Raw genomic sequence first — 22,193 nt, 5'->3', positions numbered from 1 at the left:
AGGATTTCCTTGTAAGTTTGCAAATTTGTATTGTTCTCTTTGGGAGAGAGTGTTCTCAAGAATTTGGGGTATAATTCTTGAGGGTTTGTAAGGTTACTCTTTGTCCTCAAAAGAAAGACAAATTAGTGAATTTGTGGAAAATTCTTAGTGTGGATAGCTAAGGTAGTGGACGTAGACTTTGGTTGAGAAAGTCGAACCACTCTAAATCGCTGTGCAATTTCTTTCAATTTTCTGCAAAAGCTTCTACCAAAATTTTTATTGCCAATTCAACCCCCTCTTGGCCAATTCCGTCAATCGATTAACTCAACATAACAGAGCAACAAGATATTGGACGATAGTCTTTTACTGCACTCGGATTTGGAATTTTAGGAACCAGAGCAATAATGGTAGAGTTAAAAGCTGGGTGAATTGTAGCATTGAGAAATAAGAACTTAACTGCAACAACAACATCCTCGCTCACTATATTCCAAGAGTTCTTAAAGAAAAAAGGCTTGATGAAGCTTGATAAGGAAATGAGTAATTGAGAAGATCTTTAAGAAGGTTAGGATCGACATCTTTGACCATGTTGTCGGCTGTTCCAATCAGATTAGAGTAAAATGAGATAATTTCTTTCGACATTGCTTCAAAGGACTCCAATCTATTGCCTTGATCATCAACAAGAACGCGAATAGTATCCCTCTTGTTTTTAAAAGCAATCGTTGAATGGAAAAATTTGGAGTTTTTATCCCCATATTTAATCCACTGCACTTTTGCCTTTTGGTTAAGGAACGCAACTTCGTCAGCTTCCAAAGTATACAACTCTTCTTGTAAAAGAAGTTCCTTCTCGATAGTTTCTTGTCCCTTTAAAGTGAGAAGTTGTTGATTTTCCAGCTCAATTCTTTTAACCTTGACTCGATCTGAGAGCATGTTGTAATTCTCCTTATTAAATCTCGTAAGACACTGTTTGAGTCTTTTAAGTTTCGTAAGGAGAATTTGCATAGGATTACCATGAGCAGGTTGGAGCCAAGATTGACTTACTACTTTTATGAAGGTTGGATGAGCAGCCCAAAAATTGAAGAATTTAAAAGGCTTTGACTTGTTAACAGGAACTTCTTTGAATAGCCATGTTAGAGACATGCAATGGTCAGAGACTCCTGGTGCTATGAACTCGACAAAAGAGTGCAGGAAGATAGAAGCCCAATAAGAATTTATCATGACCCTGTCAAGTTTCCTTGCAAGAAAAAAGTCTTTTGTTTGTTGGTCCAGGTGTAAGAAGGTCCAAAATAAGGGTGGTCATGGAGTTCAAGTTCATGAGCTAAGTCTTGAAAGTCTTTTATATCTGAGGTGAGATAATGGCCAAGGACTTCATGATCAGTGCTTTCATGGGAGTGCATGATAATATTAAAATCTCCTCCTAAAACCCAAAGAGACTTGTTAACAGTAAGATCAACTTCTCTTAATGTTTGCCACAGTTGTCTTCGAGCAGTACCATCATTACTTCCATATATAGCTGAAATAATCATTGGAGTACCTCGGTGAGATCCTCTAACAGTAATGCACTGAGCAGAATTTTGAATGACAGACAGATTAATACTCTTCCTCCAAAGTACCCAAATTCTTCCATTACTAGCATGGTCGTAGTTGAAACAGAAATTCTAGTTCTGAAATTTAGAAGCAACGATCACCTCTGTTTAGTCCACCTTCACTCTAGTCTCCAATAAACAAAGGACGTCGACATTATTATGGGTGGCTCGAAGAGCCACTTTATTCCGCTTTAGGGGGATGTTAAGTCCTCTAGTGTTCCAAAAACTAATTATCATTGAGAAGGTGATTCTAAAGAACTCACTTGACCTCCAGACGTGATACCTTTAGCTCTCTCAAGATGATGCTTCTTCTTTGATTTTAGTTCCTTCACTAATTCTACTACTCCCAAAGATACAACCCTGGGTTTTCTTTAGAAGCTTTCTAAACTGTTAGGAATCTCTTCAGCAGAATTTAGAAGTTCAAATATGTTGGACGAACCTGAAAACTGAGTTTTAGCATTTTCTTTCAATGGTCTTACTCTACCCCTTTTAAGCACTGCTGGTTGAACATTTCCTACTTCATTGGCTTCAGTTTGCTCATGGGATACGTGGTATGAAGTAGGAACATTAACACTACTTGAATTAGCAGCAACATCTTCTGTTGTATTTTTAGCAGCAGCATCATTAGCAAAATTAAGCTCTTCGATTTGATCAGGGACATTAACTTCAATCGCAACCTCCTTACACCTTACAATAACTTCACTACCAACAACAATTTCCTTCTTAGCTGCATCAATTGAGTCATTGATAATTTGCAAATTTACTTTAGCAGTAGCAGTAGAATGGCACGCAAATTTCTCAGGTTCTTGCAATACTTCTATCCCTCCAACATGAGTGGTTATTTCTGACTTCTTCTTCCAGACTTGAGGGATAGTTTGGTTAGAGGTAGTTTTAAGCACACAACCTTTCTCGTTGTGACCAAAAACATTACACCTCCTACAAGAATGTGGGAGCCAAGGAACCTCGACATTAATCGATGATGTTTGTCCATCTTTCAGAACTACCTCAATGAGCTTAGGAATAGCATCTTTAACACCTATTTCTACACAGACTTTTACAAATTCAAGTCTGGTTTTCTTTGCAATGATAGTGTCCATGGAGATAGGAACTCCAATGGCACTTGCAATATAGCTTAATCCTGTTCTGGAGAATAATTCAAGGGGAACATTGAACAGGTGTACCTATACTGGGATTTTAGACAAGTTAAAACTAAGTCTTTTAAGGTTAGGTTCCTAATTCCTAAGGATTAAGGGTTTGTTATGCACATGCCATTGACCATTTTGCAATACCTAATCTCTAGCCGATTCACTGCTAAAAGAAAAAATAAAGGTATTGTTCCCAGCAGAACTGACCTGTAATTGGGATCCCAGCAGAGCTTTACTCCATAGGCTTTCCATTGTCCGTTGAAGAGAGGTGAAGCTTGGAGCTACTCCTAGAAATTGGCCCACTAGGGAAAGCCTCCACTCGGAAGTTCCTTCTTCAAGTATCTCTGAAGGTGGGCATACAGTCGGAATACCATCGCTTAGGTTGGGAGAAAAATAGTCTAGGTTTTGGTCTGTCGAGCTTCCAAACAACTTACGCCAATCCATTTATCAAGCAATGAATCGCAACGAACCAGAACAAGAAGAACAACAGTAAAGAATTAGATTGAAATTGGAATTTTAAAATTCAAAATATATGGGATTAGAATTGCATAAATTCGAGTACATGGATAAAATCAACAGTAATACATAGTACAGTAGCTAATTAAAGAATTTGATCATTTTTCAATAATTTTTTCTTTCATTTTCCTGCCTTCTGAGAAAGGATTCAAGGAGTAAATAATTCCCTGGGGGGAAAAACGGTGAGAAAGAGAAATCCCAAAGTGGTAAAGAAGCTTTTGGATCAATCCAAGATCTTCTAATCTTTTCCTTGCAGAAAGAAACTTTCCCGCTTGATTCTCACACTGAAAAAAGAAGGAAATATAATCAAATTACATATTTTATTTCATATTTTGAGAAATATTGAGTAGAACGAAAGGTGAAGATGAATGTATTCAGATTAGCAGGGGACATGACCCATTTGCTTAGTGTTCTCGTTTTTCTTCTCAAGATCCACACAATCAAATCTTGTGCTGGTACGTTCATTTTCCAAATATTTACTTTATTTTTTATGGCTTCAATTCATTATATTTTGTTCTTCTTCATTTTCAGTAATTTTCTGCACAAGATAAAAATAATCAATGCTTAGGTTAAATTGTTTGTGGGTTTTTGTTAATTTATTCTTTTCTCTGAATTTTTTAACATTTTATTGAATACCCAAATCAGAATCATGTAAAATGTTGAACTGTAGCTTGATATAAATGCGGCATTTTCATATGTCTTTATTATAGAATCTTGTATCTTTCTGTGTTAATTTCTAGTAATTTGAATTTGTATGTTCGGTGGAAGTTTAGAAGCAAGGAGGTGTTATAAGTTAGGACTTAATGTGATGCATCTATTTTAAGTTAGAAGTTTAGTTTGTTGTTGGATTTAGTGACACTATTAAGTTCAAGGGGTTAGCTTTAGGTGGATTTTGGAGGGTTCTTGGTTTGTTAACTTGGGAGTCTGTAACCCCCCAGACCGATACAGGTAGCCCGATCTGATCCAGGAAGTCACATTAGGGCCACCGGAGCGACCCACTGTAAAAATAGCAGAAAATTTAAATCTTTTTATCCGAACATGTAAACTTATAAAATCATTTGTCACTATTTAAAAATAAAACATATTTCCAGACTCGTATATAAATCAAAATACAATTACATGCCCCCTAATCACATGTACCATACTCTGCTACAACGCCGGAAAAACTCCCTTACTGAAGTCGATAGATGCACTGGTACAATTCTTTTAACCTGAAAAGGTGAGTAATAGAATGAGCTTCGAAAAACTCAGTAATACAGAACTACCATATGATGCTGGAAAACGTGCAGATACAGATAAACATATTTTCCTTATTGGTTCAGATATTTACAGATTTTTATACTGAGCAGGGATCCTACTGATATTTCAGGTGCTAACGGACAATGAGCTTTCAGTTCAGATAAATAATTCGGATGATTGAGTTCAGGAGTTCAGAATAGGTTTTCTAGTGTGTTCCCGAAAAATTCAGTAAAAAGATACAGATCTTTTAAAACATATATATATATATATATATATACCCCCATCCGTTCACATCATAAATGTGTAGGTTCCCCAGAACCATACACCCAACCGCACATGCCATTTAGACCCTGAGCACAAAGCCGAGGAGTCTGCAGATAATCTTCCTCCAACAATAAACCCCCAGATAAAACATTTCTCCGTCGGTAAACGGAGATATCAAAAATCAAAACATAATTCAGATCAGATATCATAACAGAATCCAGGTTAGGAATCAGAACAGATTTCAGATCAGATGTCAAAACATAATTCAAATCAGAAATCAGATAAAATATTCATATAAGTAAGGGACACACTAGAGTTTCCAAATATTATTTAGAGATACAGGATAATCTTATCGGGCATAGAAACATAAATCTTTAGTCTACCGATAGAATGTTGAAATTTAGAATCACTATTGGAAGAGTTCATTAACTGACAGAATCATCAGTTATTCAGAATGTGAATTATCAGGATCATATCTTATTCGGACAGTTTTCAGAAGTTGTACGTAATCAGAAGGGTATTCAGAATCCTTTGTATCCATGTCAATAGATCGGATAATCGAACAACTTGATAACGAAGATTCAGAACCTTAACAATTTATATCCACTGGTCAATTCATTTCCCTTCCAGGGTAGTTACTTTTTAATACCACAGATTCTTATTCATAGATCACCTTCAGAATCATCGCTGAATAGATCTTCCAATGATCTTTATTTCATTTCCAAGCTTCCACGATATCATGAAATACTGACGTGCTTGATTTGTAGTTCATGTTCCATAAGGACAGTACATCTTATAAACTCATCAGAATTTCCAGACTTATCCAATTCACTTACTTAATCCTCGATCATTGAGGTTACTTAGCTTATTTAGCAGTCAAATCCATTCCAGTTACTTCAGGGTTTTTTAGAGTAATTTAGACGTTACTGAATTTTAGATACATGTTGTACTTCCATTCCATTCGATTTGGTCTTCATGGTTGATTTGACTAACAAACGTCCAATTCATAGTACTGAATGCGATCTAGAGTTGAGTTGAGTTGAATACTTCCAAAATTATCATCGAGCCAAACTTAAGAAGACGAACACGCATTCCAGTAATATCTATATCATTCAGGTATTGACATAGATTTAGGGTTGATCTACTCACTTAAATTGTTTTCCATTACCTTTAAAGGTAGTCCAATACTTATCTTACTTGGATTCCTTAATTAATCCAAGACATTTACTTAATTTAGGCCATAAGGGTATTTTGGTAATTTTGATGTTCAGTTTTATTCCATTCATTTCAGAGCTCGAGGATATTCAATCATTCCTGAGCTTGGTGATATTCTTGGGTCATTTCTATTACAGGGGTATTTTGGTCATTTTACAGATTCACGGTATTTCAATCTTTTCCTTCCATCCGATCTTATTATTTAATTCAATCTTATCATTTACTTCAGTCCTTTCGAACAATTCTGACAGCAGAATACCCCCGATAAATTACTCTTCCAGTATTTACTCATTATTCGAATATTTTCAGGTCAAGTGTCTTCTCAGACTTTACAAACGGAATATCATAAATTTTCCTGCACTAAGTCGGGATCTTAACAATTAAATCCGTACTTAATCGAGTTAAGTACGAATCCTCTAAGTATTTTCTCATTCAGAGTCATCTCAGACTATTCTACCTCTTAAGGGCATTTTCGTAATTTCTTAACCAGATAAGTTCGATATTAGCTCTTAACGAAAATAATATAATTTAGAGATCCTATGATTAATTGCTTTCTTGAACAATCTCTGATCTTGAAATAATTCCCTTAACACACTTCTAGTATCTTGCATAAACCCTCTTGGGGTTAAAAACCGGTTATCCATAATGTCTACGTATAACTATCATTTCTTATGCACATCAATATTTTTATCAGATCAATATGTCTGTAAAATCCTCTTATCTAACTTCCATATTCCAATCTTGTCTTTTTATAACACAAGGGTATTTTCGTAATTTTACCCTACCGGAGTATTTTCATAAATTCACATCCAAATGCCTTTAACATTTAACCTTTGATGAAATAAATTATAAGTTACAGATCCAGGTTGATTTCTTTACCACTAAGCACATAACTTGTAATTTAATTCTAGCAATCCCTTAATTTCTTATAAAAGTCATCTGAACCATAATCAATTACTGAACCTTTTTACCGTATTCAGATCGAGTGTAGAACTTCATTAATTACACATATGAGACCAAACATTTGCATTCATGCATTTACCAATACCAACATGTTCTATAAAGCATAAAGAGGTAGTAAAGTATTACCTCGATTTCCGTGCAATACTGATCGACCATAAAAATTCCATTCGAACGCCTTTGATCTTCAATTCAACTTCCAATAATTCCTCAGATACATATCAACATAAATTATATAAGAAACGGAGCTTAATTACGATAAACTGATCGAATCGGGTGATAAATCAGTGACAGACGGCTTACCGAGTTCGAATTTGGCGAAACGAACTTCGGATTCGGATTCAGGACGTCGAAAGCATAAAATATGACTTTTCGGAAATTTGGAATTTTTGGTCAAAATCAAAGTCAACGGGTTTGACTGACAATTTCGAGGCCTTCGGGTTCGAATTTCGAAAAACGGACAGCGGAATCGGATTTGGAACGTCGAAAAATGTCAGGATAGGTATACTCGGTTGAAGTCAAAGGTCGTTTAATGCCCGATCAAAGCCAGTCAAAGTTTTGGTCAACAGTGGTCAACTCCGGTCAACGGGTCAACGGTCAACGGGTCGGGTCGGGTCAACGGGTCGGGTCGGGTTGTGACCGGTCAAACCGGTCAAAACAGTTCCAAAACCGGTCAAACCGGTCACTTTTCCCTTCCCCACGCGCAGTGGCGGCGCGTGGGGGCGCGTGAACAGTGATAAAATCCCAGAAAAATTTCTAAAAATTATTTTGAGCGATTTCGAGATACTTACAAAGCTCGGTTCACAATTTTGAACGGCAGAGAGCTCGATTTCAACAAATCGGGAAGTTTGACCGGTTCACCTCCCAACGCGCCGCCGCCGCCGGAGAAAAAGGAGAACACCGGTGGACTCGGAACGGCACAAGGAACACGATGGTGCGGGAGGTGTCGTAAACGGATGACTCGATCGTCGTGAATCGATGAAAAACCAACTAAAACCGAGTTATTACCGACGATACTTCCGACTGAAATTCACAACGAACGGTGATGATTTACGACGAAAGGTTTGAGGGGTTTTGTTCTTCGGTTGACAAAGAACACGATGGTTGTTTCGGCTTGTCGTTTGGAGGTCGGACGGCGAGTAGATCGGAGTTGGAAGTAGGGAGAACGGGAGAGGAAAACTGGAAAATTTTCCAGAAACATACGGGAGTCTGGGGGTTTATAACATCTCATAATTAAAAATGGCTAAACCAAGAGTTTAGCCACTGAACTTCCTACACTTCTTAAAACGGTCTGTCAACTTTGAAATCTTGTAATTTAATCCCTTATTTCTTTCAAAATACCAAATTAAATCCACCAATTTATATTTTCTTAAATTTAGCCCCTAAATTGGGGTGTTACAATTCTCCCCTCCTTAAAAAAATTTCGTCCTCGAAATTCATTCATGTCACATAATTGCATAAATGAAACTTCCATCAGTTCTTTCAAATCTATCAACAGCTTTTATAAAAGTACGATTCCTCCACTTATCCTTAACCAACTGAGCATACATTCTTATCATAAATTTTCCTTATTTCAATAAAAGAATTTAAAATTTTCTCGAGTAATCAATCTCTTCAGAATTCTCCCTCAGTCCAAGTAAATAATCAGAACAACTTTATTATTGTGAAATCAATTCAGCATTGGATACGTGAATAGGCTCGTAGAGCAGCAACATATCTCAATTTCATTTCCGGAGTCGAGTCAGAAATTCTCAGATGAATAACTCTCACATGGCTCATGAGATACTTTATAGCGTTTAGACAGATGTTACTGGTATTCCTTTTTGTACAAGTATAGCCTTAGCAGATAGAAACTTTGGTTTACTTAATACCGATAGGGACTCAGCCCTGGAGTTCCGGCTCAGAGAGGTACGATTGCAGTCTAGGGGCATGTACTGATCAGACATATTTTGACATTTGACCGGCCGGTCTATCTTGAAAAATTTTGACTCAAACCATAGCTCTGATACCACTAAATGTAACCCCCCAGACCGATACAGGTAGCCCGATCTGATCCAGGAAGTCACATTAGGGCCACCGGAGCGACCCACTGTAAAAATAGCAGAAAATTTAAATCTTTTTATCCGAACATGTAAACTTATAAAATCATTTGTCACTATTTAAAAATAAAAACATATTTCTAGACTCGTATATAAATCAAAATACAATTACATGCCCCCTAATCACATGTACCATACTCTGCTACAACGCCGGAAAAACTCCCTTACTGAAGTCGATAGATGCACTGGTACAATTCTTTTAACCTGAAAAGGTGAGTAATAGAATGAGCTTCGAAAAACTCAGTAATACAGAACTACCATATGATGCTGGAAAACGTGCAGATACAGATAAACATATTTTCCTTATTGGTTCAGATATTTACAGATTTTTATACTGAGCAGGGATCCTACTGATATTTCAGGTGCTAACGGACAATGAGCTTTCAGTTCAGATAAATAATTCGGATGATTGAGTTCAGGAGTTCAGAATAGGTTTTCTAGTGTGTTCCCGAAAAATTCAGTAAAAAGATACAGATCTTTTAAAACATATATATATATATACCCCCATCCGTTCACATCATAAATGTGTAGGTTCCCCAGAACCATACACCCAACCGCACATGCCATTTAGACCCTGAGCACAAAGCCGAGGAGTCTGCAGATAATCTTCCTCCAACAATAAACCCCCAGATAAAACATTTCTCCGTCGGTAAACGGAGATATCAAAAATCAAAACATAATTCAGATCAGATATCATAACAGAATCCAGGTTAGGAATCAGAACAGATTTCAGATCAGATGTCAAAACATAATTCAAATCAGAAATCAGATAAATATTCATATAAGTAAGGGACACACTAGAGTTTCCAAATATTATTTAGAGATACAGGATAATCTTATCGGGCATAGAAACATAAATCTTTAGTCTACCGATAGAATGTTGAAATTTAGAATCACTATTGGAAGAGTTCATTAACTGACAGAATCATCAGTTATTCAGAATGTGAATTATCAGGATCATATCTTATTCGGACAGTTTTCAGAAGTTGTACGTAATCAGAAGGGTATTCAGAATCCTTTGTATCCATGTCAATAGATCGGATAATCGAACAACTTGATAACGAAGATTCAGAACCTTAACAATTTATATCCACTGGTCAATTCATTTCCCTTCCAGGGTAGTTACTTTTTAATACCACAGATTCTTATTCATAGATCACCTTCAGAATCATCGCTGAATAGATCTTCCAATGATCTTTATTTCATTTCCAAGCTTCCACGATATCATGAAATACTGACGTGCTTGATTTGTAGTTCATGTTCCATAAGGACAGTACATCTTATAAACTCATCAGAATTTCCAGACTTATCCAATTCACTTACTTAATCCTCGATCATTGAGGTTACTTAGCTTATTTAGCAGTCAAATCCATTCCAGTTACTTCAGGGTTTTTCAGAGTAATTTAGACGTTACTGAATTTTAGATACATGTTGTACTTCCATTCCATTCGATTTGGTCTTCATGGTTGATTTGACTAACAAACGTCCAATTCATAGTACTGAATGCGATCTAGAGTTGAGTTGAGTTGAATACTTCCAAAATTATCATCGAGCCAAACTTAAGAAGACGAACACGCATTCCAGTAATATCTATATCATTCAGGTATTGACATAGATTTAGGGTTGATCTACTCACTTAAATTGTTTTCCATTACCTTTAAAGGTAGTCCAATACTTATCTTACTTGGATTCCTTAATTAATCCAAGACATTTACTTAATTTAGGCCATAAGGGTATTTTGGTAATTTTGATGTTCAGTTTTATTCCATTCATTTCAGAGCTCGAGGATATTCAATCATTCCTGAGCTTGGTGATATTCTTGGGTCATTTCTATTACAGGGGTATTTTGGTCATTTTACAGATTCACGGTATTTCAATCTTTTCCTTCCATCCGATCTTATTATTTAATTCAATCTTATCATTTACTTCAGTCCTTTCGAACAATTCTGACAGCAGAATACCCCCGATAAATTACTCTTCCAGTATTTACTCATTATTCGAATATTTTCAGGTCAAGTGTCTTCTCAGACTTTACAAACGGAATATCATAAATTTTCCTGCACTAAGTCGGGATCTTAACAATTAAATCCGTACTTAATCGAGTTAAGTACGAATCCTCTAAGTATTTTCTCATTCAGAGTCATCTCAGACTATTCTACCTCTTAAGGGCATTTCCGTAATTTCTTAACCAGATAAGTTCGATATTAGCTCTTAACGAAAATAATATAATTTAGAGATCCTATGATTAATTGCTTTCTTGAACAATCTCTGATCTTGAAATAATTCCCTTAACACACTTCTAGTATCTTGCATAAACCCTCTTGGGGTTAAAAACCGGTTATCCATAATGTCTACGTATAACTATCATTTCTTATGCACATCAATATTTTTATCAGATCAATATGTCTGTAAAATCCTCTTATCTAACTTCCATATTCCAATCTTGTCTTTTTATAACACAAGGGTATTTTCGTAATTTTACCCTACCGGAGTATTTTCATAAATTCACATCCAAATGCCTTTAACATTTAACCTTTGATGAAATAAATTATAAGTTACAGATCCAGGTTGATTTCTTTACCACTAAGCACATAACTTGTAATTTAATTCTAGCAATCCCTTAATTTCTTATAAAAGTCATCTGAACCATAATCAATTACTGAACCTTTTTACCGTATTCAGATCGAGTGTAGAACTTCATTAATTACACATATGAGACCAAACATTTGCATTCATGCATTTACCAATACCAACATGTTCTATAAAGCATAAAGAGGTAGTAAAGTATTACCTCGATTTCCGTGCAATACTGATCGACCATAAAAATTCCATTCGAACGCCTTTGATCTTCAATTCAACTTCCAATAATTCCTCAGATACATATCAACATAAATTATATAAGAAACGGAGCTTAATTACGATAAACTGATCGAATCGGGTGATAAATCAGTGACAGACGGCTTACCGAGTTCGAATTTGGCGAAACGGACTTCGGATTCGGATTCAGGACGTCGAAAGCATAAAATATGACTTTTCGAAAATTTGGAATTTTTGGTCAAAATCAAAGTCAACGGGTTTGACTGACAATTTCGAGGCCTTCGGGTTCGAATTTCGAAAAACGGACAGCGGAATCGGATTTGGAACGTCGAAAAATGTCAGGATAGGTATACTCGGTTGAAGTCAAAGGTCGTTTAATGCCCGATCAAAGCCAGTCAAAGTTTTGGTCAACAGTGGTCAACTCCGGTCAACGGGTCAACGGTCAACGGGTCGGGTCGGGTCAACGGGTCGGGTAAACGGGTCGGGTCGGGTCAACGGGTCGGGTCGGGTTGTGACCGGTCAAACCGGTCAAAACAGTTCCAAAACCGGTCAAACCGGTCACTTTTCCCTTCCCCACGCGCAGTGGCGGCGCGTGGGGGCGCGTGAACAGTGATAAAATCCCAGAAAAATTTCTAAAAATTATTTTGAGCGATTTCGAGATACTTACAAAGCTCGGTTCACAATTTTGAACGGCAGAGAGCTCGATTTCAACAAATCGGGAAGTTTGACCGGTTCACCTCCCAACGCGCCGCCGCCGTCAGAGAAAAAGGAGAACACCGGTGGACTCGGAACGGCACAAGGAACACGATGGTGCGGGAGGTGTCGTAAACGGATGACTCGATCGTCGTGAATCGATGAAAAACCAACTAAAACCGAGTTATTACCGACGATACTTCCGACTGAAATTCACAACGAACGGTGATGATTTACGACGAAAGGTTTGAGGGGTTTTGTTCTTCGGTTGACAACGAACACGATGGTTGTTTCGGCTTGTCGTTTGGAGGTCGGACGGCGAGTAGATCGGAGTTGGAAGTAGGGAGAACGGGAGAGGAAAACTGGAAAATTTTCCAGAAACATACGGGAGTCTGGGGGGTTTATAACATCTCATAATTAAAAATGGCTAAACCAAGAGTTTAGCCACTGAACTTCCTACACTTCTTAAAACGGTCTGTCAACTTTGAAATCTTGTAATTTAATCCCTTATTTCTTTCAAAATACCAAATTAAATCCACCAATTTATATTTTCTTAAATTTAGCCCCTAAATTGGGGTGTTACAGAGTCTCCGAAATGGGATCTTCTTTTAGTTGGTTTTCTTTCAATTTGTAGCAATAAATATCTAAGGGTTTGAAATTTGTAATGAGTGTTTATAATGCGTTGGAAATTTTATCGAAATCACTAAGCTAATTATATTTTGTGGTAAATTTAAGCAAGTGGTTTTATGTCTTGATGGCCTATGTTTCGAGAAGAATATGATTATATCGGTATATGACGAGGGCCTTAAACTATAACCACAGATGATAGAGTGTTTTCTTCTCACCCTATCACAAAAATGATTTGGGGCAGAAATGCCACCTAATTTTTATTTGCTTGATTAAGTTGATTATTTCCATTTTCTTCTCACCCTATCACAAAGTTGATTTGGGGCAGAAATGCCACCTAATTTTTATTTGCTTGATTAAGTTGATTATTTCCATGTGCTCAATTAGCCTGTCGGATTCTTTTTCCACTTTAAAATGGTACTGTGAGGTGGGATGGCTGGAGCATTCATGGGTGGCTAAAGCCATTTACTTGCCGGAACATGAGTTGTTATAGAATTTAGAGATGCTATCAATTGAGGATTCAGTGCACAGAAGTTTTCAAATATTAAGTGGATGTATGCTTACAGAGGTTCTTTCACATTCTGGTGGAGTATTTGGAGCTTTTTCTTTGTAAATAACATATTTATAGATATGCTTATTTGCATCTCGACCATGGTTACTGTTATAGGAAGAGAAAAACAGCATGTAATGGAACTCAAAAAGTAGGAATCCTAAGCTCGTGTTCATTCATAGGCATGCCATGGCATTTGACTTAACGGGCAAGATTCCCCTTTGGGCCTAGGTGTCTCCTGTGTTTATATAGCTCCACTGTCCTATGTTGCGTCTCTGTATTCAACATTCAATTCTGTATCACACGTCCTGTCATATCTTATGAACTGTTTTCTGGCCCTGAATCATTTTTCTATGATATGAAGTCCTATATTTTTGTGCAGGAATTTCCCTGAAGACGCAAGAACTCTACGCTATTGTCTTTGCAACTCGTTACTTGGACATATTCACTAGTTACATCTCGCCTTATAACACGATCATGAAGCTAATATTCCTGGGAAGCTCTTTCTCAATTGTATGGTACATGTGATTGCACAAGATAGTTCGTAGATCTTATGATAAGGACCAGGATACATTTCGACATTATATCCTTATGCTGCCTTGCCTGATTCTTGCCCTTCTTATAAATGAGAAATTCACCTTCAAAGAGGTATCAACATTCCTTCTTCCTGTTTGTTTGAAAATAGAATAATCATTTCCGTGTAGTCATTACTCATTACAATCATGATTCTATACGTTAAATTCATTCTGGTTGAATTAGAAGCTATGTATACTATCGATGTGTTTACTTTAATTAGTCATTAAGAAATCATCTGTTTCTATTGTCTTTTAGACTAATATATTTTAATATGTGAGTGTTTGTCTGACAAAAATGGTTGAGCAGGTCATGTGGACATTTTCCTTGTATTTGGAAGCTGTCGCCATACTTCCTCAGCTTGTATTGTTGCAACGGACTAGAAATATTGACAACTTGACCGGACAATATGTGTTTCTCCTTGGGTAAATTTGAACTTCCACTGTATGCTATAATATTCCTAATCAGTGGCAGGTTTGCCGTAATTGTTACCTTGCATGATGAACCCTTACTTCCTGGCTTTCATTTCCCTATAATGTTACCTCCTTCCATGTTAATTTAGCTAGAAAACAAAAGAGATAAAATCTCTAAATAGAGTTGACAGCATTTTACCGTGCGTTTGTTCCTGATGAAAAGTTGATATCAGGTCGGACCAAAGTTTACGTTGATCTTGAAATTTATATCCCTTAAACCTTTTGGCTTTCGTTCCCCTTTGTTCCTCTAGTTATTGGAGGGCATTTAGTGGGAAAACCCATGGTAGTTGGTACATGTTGGCTCCAAAGGTACATAAAAACTTCAAGACCGAAGTGCTTTACAAATCCCTTGGAGAATTTTCATAGTGCCTCTATTTAGCACCATGATATGTATGCATTTCTCCCTTATTTCAAGTCATTAACTTCTAAATGTTTAATTCTCGGTTAGGAACTAATATTGTTCCTTCTCATTGCAGTGCGTACAGAGCATTGTACATATTGAACTGGGTTTATCGGTACTTTACTGAAGAGCATTTTGTCCACTGGATAAGTATGTCTTCCCTCTCTCTATCTCCCTCTGTCTCCGAGCATTTCTGTCCCATGTCAGTGGCCATAGATGTACGAGGAATGTTCGAATCAATAAATATATAAGCATGCATTTTCGATATTTGATGTTTTCAAACACCTTGTTTATATGATTGTTTTTCTTTTTCAGCTTGGATTTCAGGGCTTGTCCAGACATTGCTGTACGCTGATTTCTTCTACTATTACTTCCAGAGGTAAAACACCTATATCACTCCAAAAAGCAGTTTATACTCGTGTTAATTATTTGAATGCATCTGATTATCTGTCTATATCTGCAGCTGGAAGAACAATGTGAAGCTCCAATTGCCAGCTTGAGAATCTAATGGTGCAAGTTTGTCAGTGGCATGCATATATATCAGTTGATTTACCCCTTTGTTTGGGGTGCCTTTAAGTAACATAGCTTGGCTTAAGCCATGGTTTAAGTAACATAACAAATTGTAAAACCTATTCTTTATCTAAAATGTAATGTGATAATTAATTTTGACTCAGTGTCTTACTTCGGATTGTTTGTAATTTCTGCAATCTGTTTTTTTTTTAAATGTTTTTCATATGGTTTAGCAGTAAACTACACGGTTCTGTCTTTGTTTAACTCACATGGAGGCCACATTAAAGTTCCTGTTGAGTAGTGGTGTATACAGTTCGGATTGACTCTTGATTAATCGGATTTTATTACTCAATTGTAGCATTGAGTTCAAAAATTTAATTTTACATCTCGAACCACACAACTTGTATGACTAACTCACTTTTGATTTCAACTTAATTTTGTACAAAACTAATTAGGATGAGATTTTGGAAAAATTATTTATGTGAATCATACATGTTATTTGTTCGTTTACTGGTCTAAATAAAAAATTAATTCTATTGAATTGGGTAGAACGGCAGAACTCTCTCATCATGAGTTTAAAACAAAACTAAAGGCATAGTACTTCCATGAATTAAAACAAAAGCAGACCTAATTTTTCCATGAATAAAAACAAAGTCAAGATCCATATTTTCCATGAAATAAAAACAAAACCAAGACTTAAATTTTCCATGAATAGAAACAAAATCAAGACCCATATTTTCCATGAACTAAAACAAAACCATGGCCTAAATTTTCCATGAATACATCTGAATTAAATTTATTATTAATATTTTAAATATTTTTTTACTATGATATATAACCAATATCATGTTTCAATACTTTTCTCTTAATTTTATTATGTTATATAATTGTGTTGTGTTAGATTTTAAAAAATAATTGTATACATGTGAAATCAAGCACGAGATATAAATTTCTCACAAATTAAAATTTTGTAGGTACGTATTAGCTATCAACTTTCATTATCAAGATCATGCTCAATATCTTCAAAATGGTCCACATATGTTGGAAACAATTGTAATGACCCAAGTATTTTGAGTCTTGCGTATAAAATAAGGTAGAATAGAAGACTTCATTCCCCCCCCCCATAAAAATTAAAGTTTTATGCACGTTAATTAGAGTCCACTTTCATCATTAAATTTCAAAGAATTTTTATTTAATTAAAAATTAAAGAAAATGAAAAATAATTATTGTACTTGGAAGATGAAATTATCAAAGATGAAAAACAAGAGAAATCATTATCTTAGAGGAATTAAACCACTTTAAAATGATGAAAAAATCTTGGTGACCGAAAACATTTAATAAAAAATATGCATTTATGAAAAGTATTTGATTATTATTAATCTTATGTTCTATTCTAAAATTTATATAATAATATGAAAAGGAAAAAATCTTACAATAATATCAATTCTCATTCAAAAAGAATAATATTTTAATTTTCTCGACCGACTCGTGACACTAATTCAATCATGAAATTTATTTCTCGGCCAAAATAAAATAACTACATGTAAATCCTCCCGCATACAACAAAGGGAATGGTCAATTTTTTTATGGAATTAATTATATATAATAATAGAAAATAAAAATAGAGAATTAGAGGGATGGCTTTGGTTTGCTCAATGTATGTCTATCAATAATAAGATTGATCACAGCTTATTCATATTACATCCATACAAGTTAGACGTAGCATACACAATACTCGAGAGAAAATAGAGAGATGATGGAGTTGAAATGGATGTGGTTTATTAGGATAGCAGTGATGAGTGTGTTGTTGGTGTTAAAAGGTACTACTACTGATGCTTGTTTGGAGCATGAGAGAATTGCTCTCTTGCAACTCAAATCTTTCTTCAATAGTACATATAAGCTTGCCAGTTGGGATGAGGTGAACATCCCTAATTGTTGTCAATGGAAAGGGATTGAGTGCAACACCACCACTGGACGACTTATAGGACTCGACCTTAATTATATATATTAGGTATACATATAAGGTTTGGTATTTGAATGCCTCTATGTTTCTTCCCTTTGTGGAATTGAAGACTCTTTCTTTATAAGGGAATGCCAGTGCTGGTTGCATTCAAAATGAAGGTCCTGCCCTTAATTTTATCTTTTATTATTCCACTATACACAAGTTTTCAACAAAAACCAGCTGTTATTTTGCAATTACCCATACTTTTTTTTTTTTAAATTCCATTGAAGAAAAGCCACCAACTCCTTTTATGTTTTTAAAAGAACATTTCTGCAGGTTTCGAAAAACTCTCAACTACATTAAACAATTTGGAGATCCTTGACTTAAGTTGGAATCACTTGAATGATAGCATTTTGTTACCTTTGAGTGAGCTTTCATCTCTCCGGTATTTAAATTTAGCACGGAATCAACTCGAAGGGTCAAGTCATTTAACGAGTAAATTAAATTATTTAATCTAACGAGTAATTAATCAAATAAACTTAAAAATGAAAAATTATCATTTATTTATGTTATTGCAGTAACTAATATGTTCATATCAGGTTTTCAAGACTAAGTAATTTAAAAACTCTTAATTTAAGTGAGAATTCTTTGAAGAATAACGTTATGTTTCATTTGGGTGGTCTGTCATCCTAGAAGACTCTAAATTTTTTATTGGTAATCTTTTGGAAAGGAAGTTACCGCATATTCAAGGTAGAATGGTTCTACGTATTTTGTTTTGAGGAAAAAAATATTTTACATCATTTGCTTCTTCTTCTTTTTTTTTTTTGTTACCCTCCCGGTTCCAAAGTTTCGTCTTGATTAATTCCAGGCCAACCTACGTCGCACACATGGTTTTGGTGGGTGAATCTCCCAACAGGGATTTTCTGCATACACAATGGCTCAAACTCGAGATTTTGCTTATGCGATGTCAAGTTGTTTACTATTTGAACCAACCCATGTTGGTTATATCATTTGCTTTTATCGTATACTGAATATATAACTTATCAATATTTAAAATCGAATAACTTGATAAACTTGAAGTACTTAGATTTAAGTAAGAATAAAATCGAGATAAGTAAGAATAAAATCGAGACTATCTCAAACTAATATAATTTATATATTCAATAAATTAAAATTTTAAAGCGATGAGCTTATAAAACATTCAACGCCCAATGATATTAATTATAAAAATGTTGTTCCTATAATAGATGAAACACAATTAAGGCTAATTAAGTTGGAGGAACTTGATTTGAGTAATAATCTTTTGGTATTAATTATTTGATTTGGACTTGAATATATATAGGATTGAATAATTTCACAAATTTGAAGGAACCGGATCTAAGCTGGAACCGAATCCAAAGCCTTCAATCTTACGTAGGTAAGCAAATTTATTTTCAATAACAACGTATACAAATCCTCATAATACTAATCATTTGATTTAAACTTAAATGTTTATACGTTTGAACAATTAATGATTTTTAAGATTCAATAGTATGAAACTCTTGATTTAGGTAAAAATTCTTTAAAAAATTACATTAGGTGGTTCCATATGACATGTTCGAGTAAATATCTTTTGGAAGGAAAGTTACTTCATATTCATAAGTTACATAATAATTATACTATAATCAATTAAAAGATAATGTGATTTGTAATTGTATCATTTAAATAAGCTTAATTTAGACGGCAATCTCTTCAATACAAGCGTTTTTGCATCCATCCCTTAATGGGTTCTAAAATCTGAAGTCTTTGAGCATAAGCAGCAATCTGTTAAAAGGATCAATAGATATGAAAGGTGAAGTTATTCCCTTTGCTATCAGAATGTTGAGTCTGCTAACAAAAATATCAATAGATGATATGATTGTGTTACTTTCTTTTTGCCATATTTGGATGCATTTACCAACTTAAGGGAACTATATATGGGGAATAATTAATTGAAAGATTTTGTGATCCACAAAGGTATCATTCAAATAATCATTCATTTTCTGTAAGAATGATATTATTTTAAAATAAATTTAATCAGAAATTGTAATCTTTTCATGATGTTGTAGTCTAGAGAACCTTCAAGTGTTGGATTTGAGTTGGAATGCATTTGAGGGGATGTTTCCAGATTGTTTCGGTAATTTGACATCTCTTCGTGAGTTGGACATCTCAAATAATCAATTTTCCGGAAATCTAACTCCTTTAGCAAATCTTACATCACTTAGATTCATCTCTCTTTCAAGCAATCATTTTCAAACTCCAACGTCATTGGCACCGTTTGCAAACCTTCCAAACCTCAAGGTCCTTAACGTTGATGAAAACAAGATGGTAATGGAATCTTCCCAGTATACCTCTTCCCCAAAGTTCCAACTGAAATTCATCAGTGTCTGAAACTGCATAACATCTCAAGAGCCCAGTATTGAATTTCTTACCTTCCTTTTCCACCAATTTGACTTGAGATATGTGCATCTTTCTGGAAACAAGCTCAGTGGAACGACCCCACTTTGGCTGTTAAAAAACAACACAAAGTTAAGCTATCTCATGTTGGAGGGTAATTCTCTTTCAGGTCCTCTCTCATTGTCGTTGACTCCTAATTCTAATGTATCTTTCATAGACATATCTGATAACAAACTACAAGGTCAGATTCCATCCAATATATGTTCAACTTTTCCACATCTGAGACACTTATTCTTATCCAAGAATGTCATTGAAGGTAATATCCCTCCTTGTTTAAGTGGCATGAAGGATTTAGGATTCTTAGATCTATCAAACAATCAATTGTCTGGAAGAGTTCCAGAAGGGTTGATCATGAAAAGCTCACTGTCCCTTTTGGGACTATCAAATAACAATCTCAGTGGAAATGTAGTTCCTTCGATTCTCAAAGCAAATGGGTTGGGGGAATTATATTTGGATGGAAATAAGTTTTCTGGAGAGATGACAAATATTGATGTCTCTATTTTTGAGTTTCCAACTTCATTAAGGGAAATTGATCTAAGTAATAACAAGTTGTATGGAAAGCTCCCGAGATGGATAGGGAACTTGTCAGATTTGTGGACATTAGCTTTGTCCAACAACAGTTTCGAGGGTTCTATACCAATGGAAATATGCAGCTTGTATAGTTTGAATAATTTGGATCTTTCTCGAAACAATTTGTCTGGCTCTATACCATCTTGTTTTAATCCCCTAAGAATTGAGCATGTCCACCTGCATGATAATAGACTGTGGTCCACTGTCACATGCTTTCTATAATAGCTCTTCATTGGTGACATTAGATCTTCGAGGAAACAGTTTGACTGGTAGTATTCCGAAATGGATTGGCAAACTTTCTTCTTTGAGTGTCCTTCTCTTGAAAGCTAATCATTTACAGGGTAGAATTCCAGTTCAACTACGCAAGTTGTATTCCTTGAACATCATAGATCTTTCTCAAAATATGTTTTCTGGTCCTATACCTTCTTGCTTGGAAAATTTAACTCTTCCGATGCAAGATAATAAGATTCTACGGCCTGATTATTTTGAGTTATTTTCGGAAGAAGTTGAACCGGCAATTTTTAGGTTGATAAAATTGAGAAGTACCGTAGATTATGACTATCCTTCTAGTTACATGGAAGAATGGATAGAGTTGACAACAAAGAGTGGGTCCTACTCATATGGTGGTTATATCCTTGAGAACATGACTGAGATTGATTTATCCTGCAACAAGTTAACTGGTCCAATCCCACCCGAACTAGGGAACATGAGTCAAATCCATGCTTTAAAGTTAAACTTGTCACACAATAAATTGATGAGAGTTATACCCTCATCTTTCTCAAAACTTAAGCAGATTGAGAGCTTGGACCTTTCTTACAACAACTTGAGTGGTGAAATCCCCAACCAGTTGGTAGAGTTGAATTATTTGGAGGTTTTCAGTGTGGCACACAACAACTTGTCAGGTAACATTCCAGAAAAAGCTCAATTTGAGAGCTTTGTTGAAAGCAGTTACGAGGGAAACCCTTTTCTCTATGGACCTATGCTGCATAAAAGTTGCTTCAAAACCGATTCACCATCGACATTATCAGCTGTACCAGATGATGAAGAAGATAGCTTGCTAGACATGTATGTTTTCCGAGTGAGTTTTCTAGTTTCTTATGCGGTTATGTTGTTGACAGTTTTTGTAGTACTTTATATAAATCCATATTGGCGAAGAGCTTGGCTTTCTTTCGTTGAGAAGCGCATCACCATCTATCGCTACTCAACCGTGGGCAACTTTCTTGCGTATTACATCTTCAGGGGATATCTTTAACTGCCACAAAGATTTGAACGAAGTTGGTTCGTGTTGTCCCAGGATCAAAGATTGTGATTTGATCTTCAGGGTATAAATTGCCCAGGTCCTGAGGATATTACAAGGTTTGATCAATAATATTTCAGAGTGCCGCCTCTCTTTCTATTCTACTAGTGAATCCAAACACTTCTCACTCGATTGTTTTCCCGTGCTAAGTTGCATTGTAGTAGGCAGCGGCAGATCCATAGCTTTCCGCCGGAATCCAAATTTTCTTCAATTAGTCATCTATTTTACTAATGACACTTACCCTAAAATTTTATTTATGCACACTC

The 22,193-nt window shown here is 35.5% G+C and overlaps 1 protein-coding gene, 1 long non-coding RNA gene and 2 pseudogenes across 2 annotated transcripts; 3 read left to right on the top strand and 1 right to left on the bottom strand.

Moving 5' to 3' along the window:
• Window positions 1-459: 459 nt before the first annotated feature.
• Window positions 460-1,194, bottom strand: LOC120128361. Its single transcript, XM_039146049.1, has one exon. It carries the CDS (start codon window positions 1,192-1,194, stop codon window positions 460-462), a length of 735 nt encoding a protein of 244 aa, XP_039001980.1.
• A 2,217-nt stretch (window positions 1,195-3,411) lies between these two features.
• On the top strand, window positions 3,412-15,724 carry LOC120128245 (annotated as a pseudogene).
• Window positions 15,725-17,361: 1,637 nt separating this feature from the next.
• Window positions 17,362-18,046, top strand: LOC120128235. The gene is made up of 2 exons (XR_005516616.1): window positions 17,362-17,764; window positions 17,922-18,046. It is a non-coding gene; the product is annotated as an uncharacterized LOC120128235 (long non-coding RNA).
• Window positions 18,047-19,521: 1,475 nt separating this feature from the next.
• On the top strand, window positions 19,522-21,926 carry LOC120128308 (annotated as a pseudogene).
• The last annotated feature ends 267 nt before the right edge of the window (window positions 21,927-22,193 follow it).

The sequence above is a fragment of the Hibiscus syriacus genome, unplaced genomic scaffold (assembly GCF_006381635.1).
Source record: "Hibiscus syriacus cultivar Baekdansim isolate YM2019G1 unplaced genomic scaffold, ASM638163v2 tig00110478_pilon, whole genome shotgun sequence".
NCBI classification, from domain to species: Eukaryota; Viridiplantae; Streptophyta; class Magnoliopsida; order Malvales; family Malvaceae; genus Hibiscus; species Hibiscus syriacus.
This window is presented reverse-complemented; position numbering and strand designations above follow the sequence as displayed.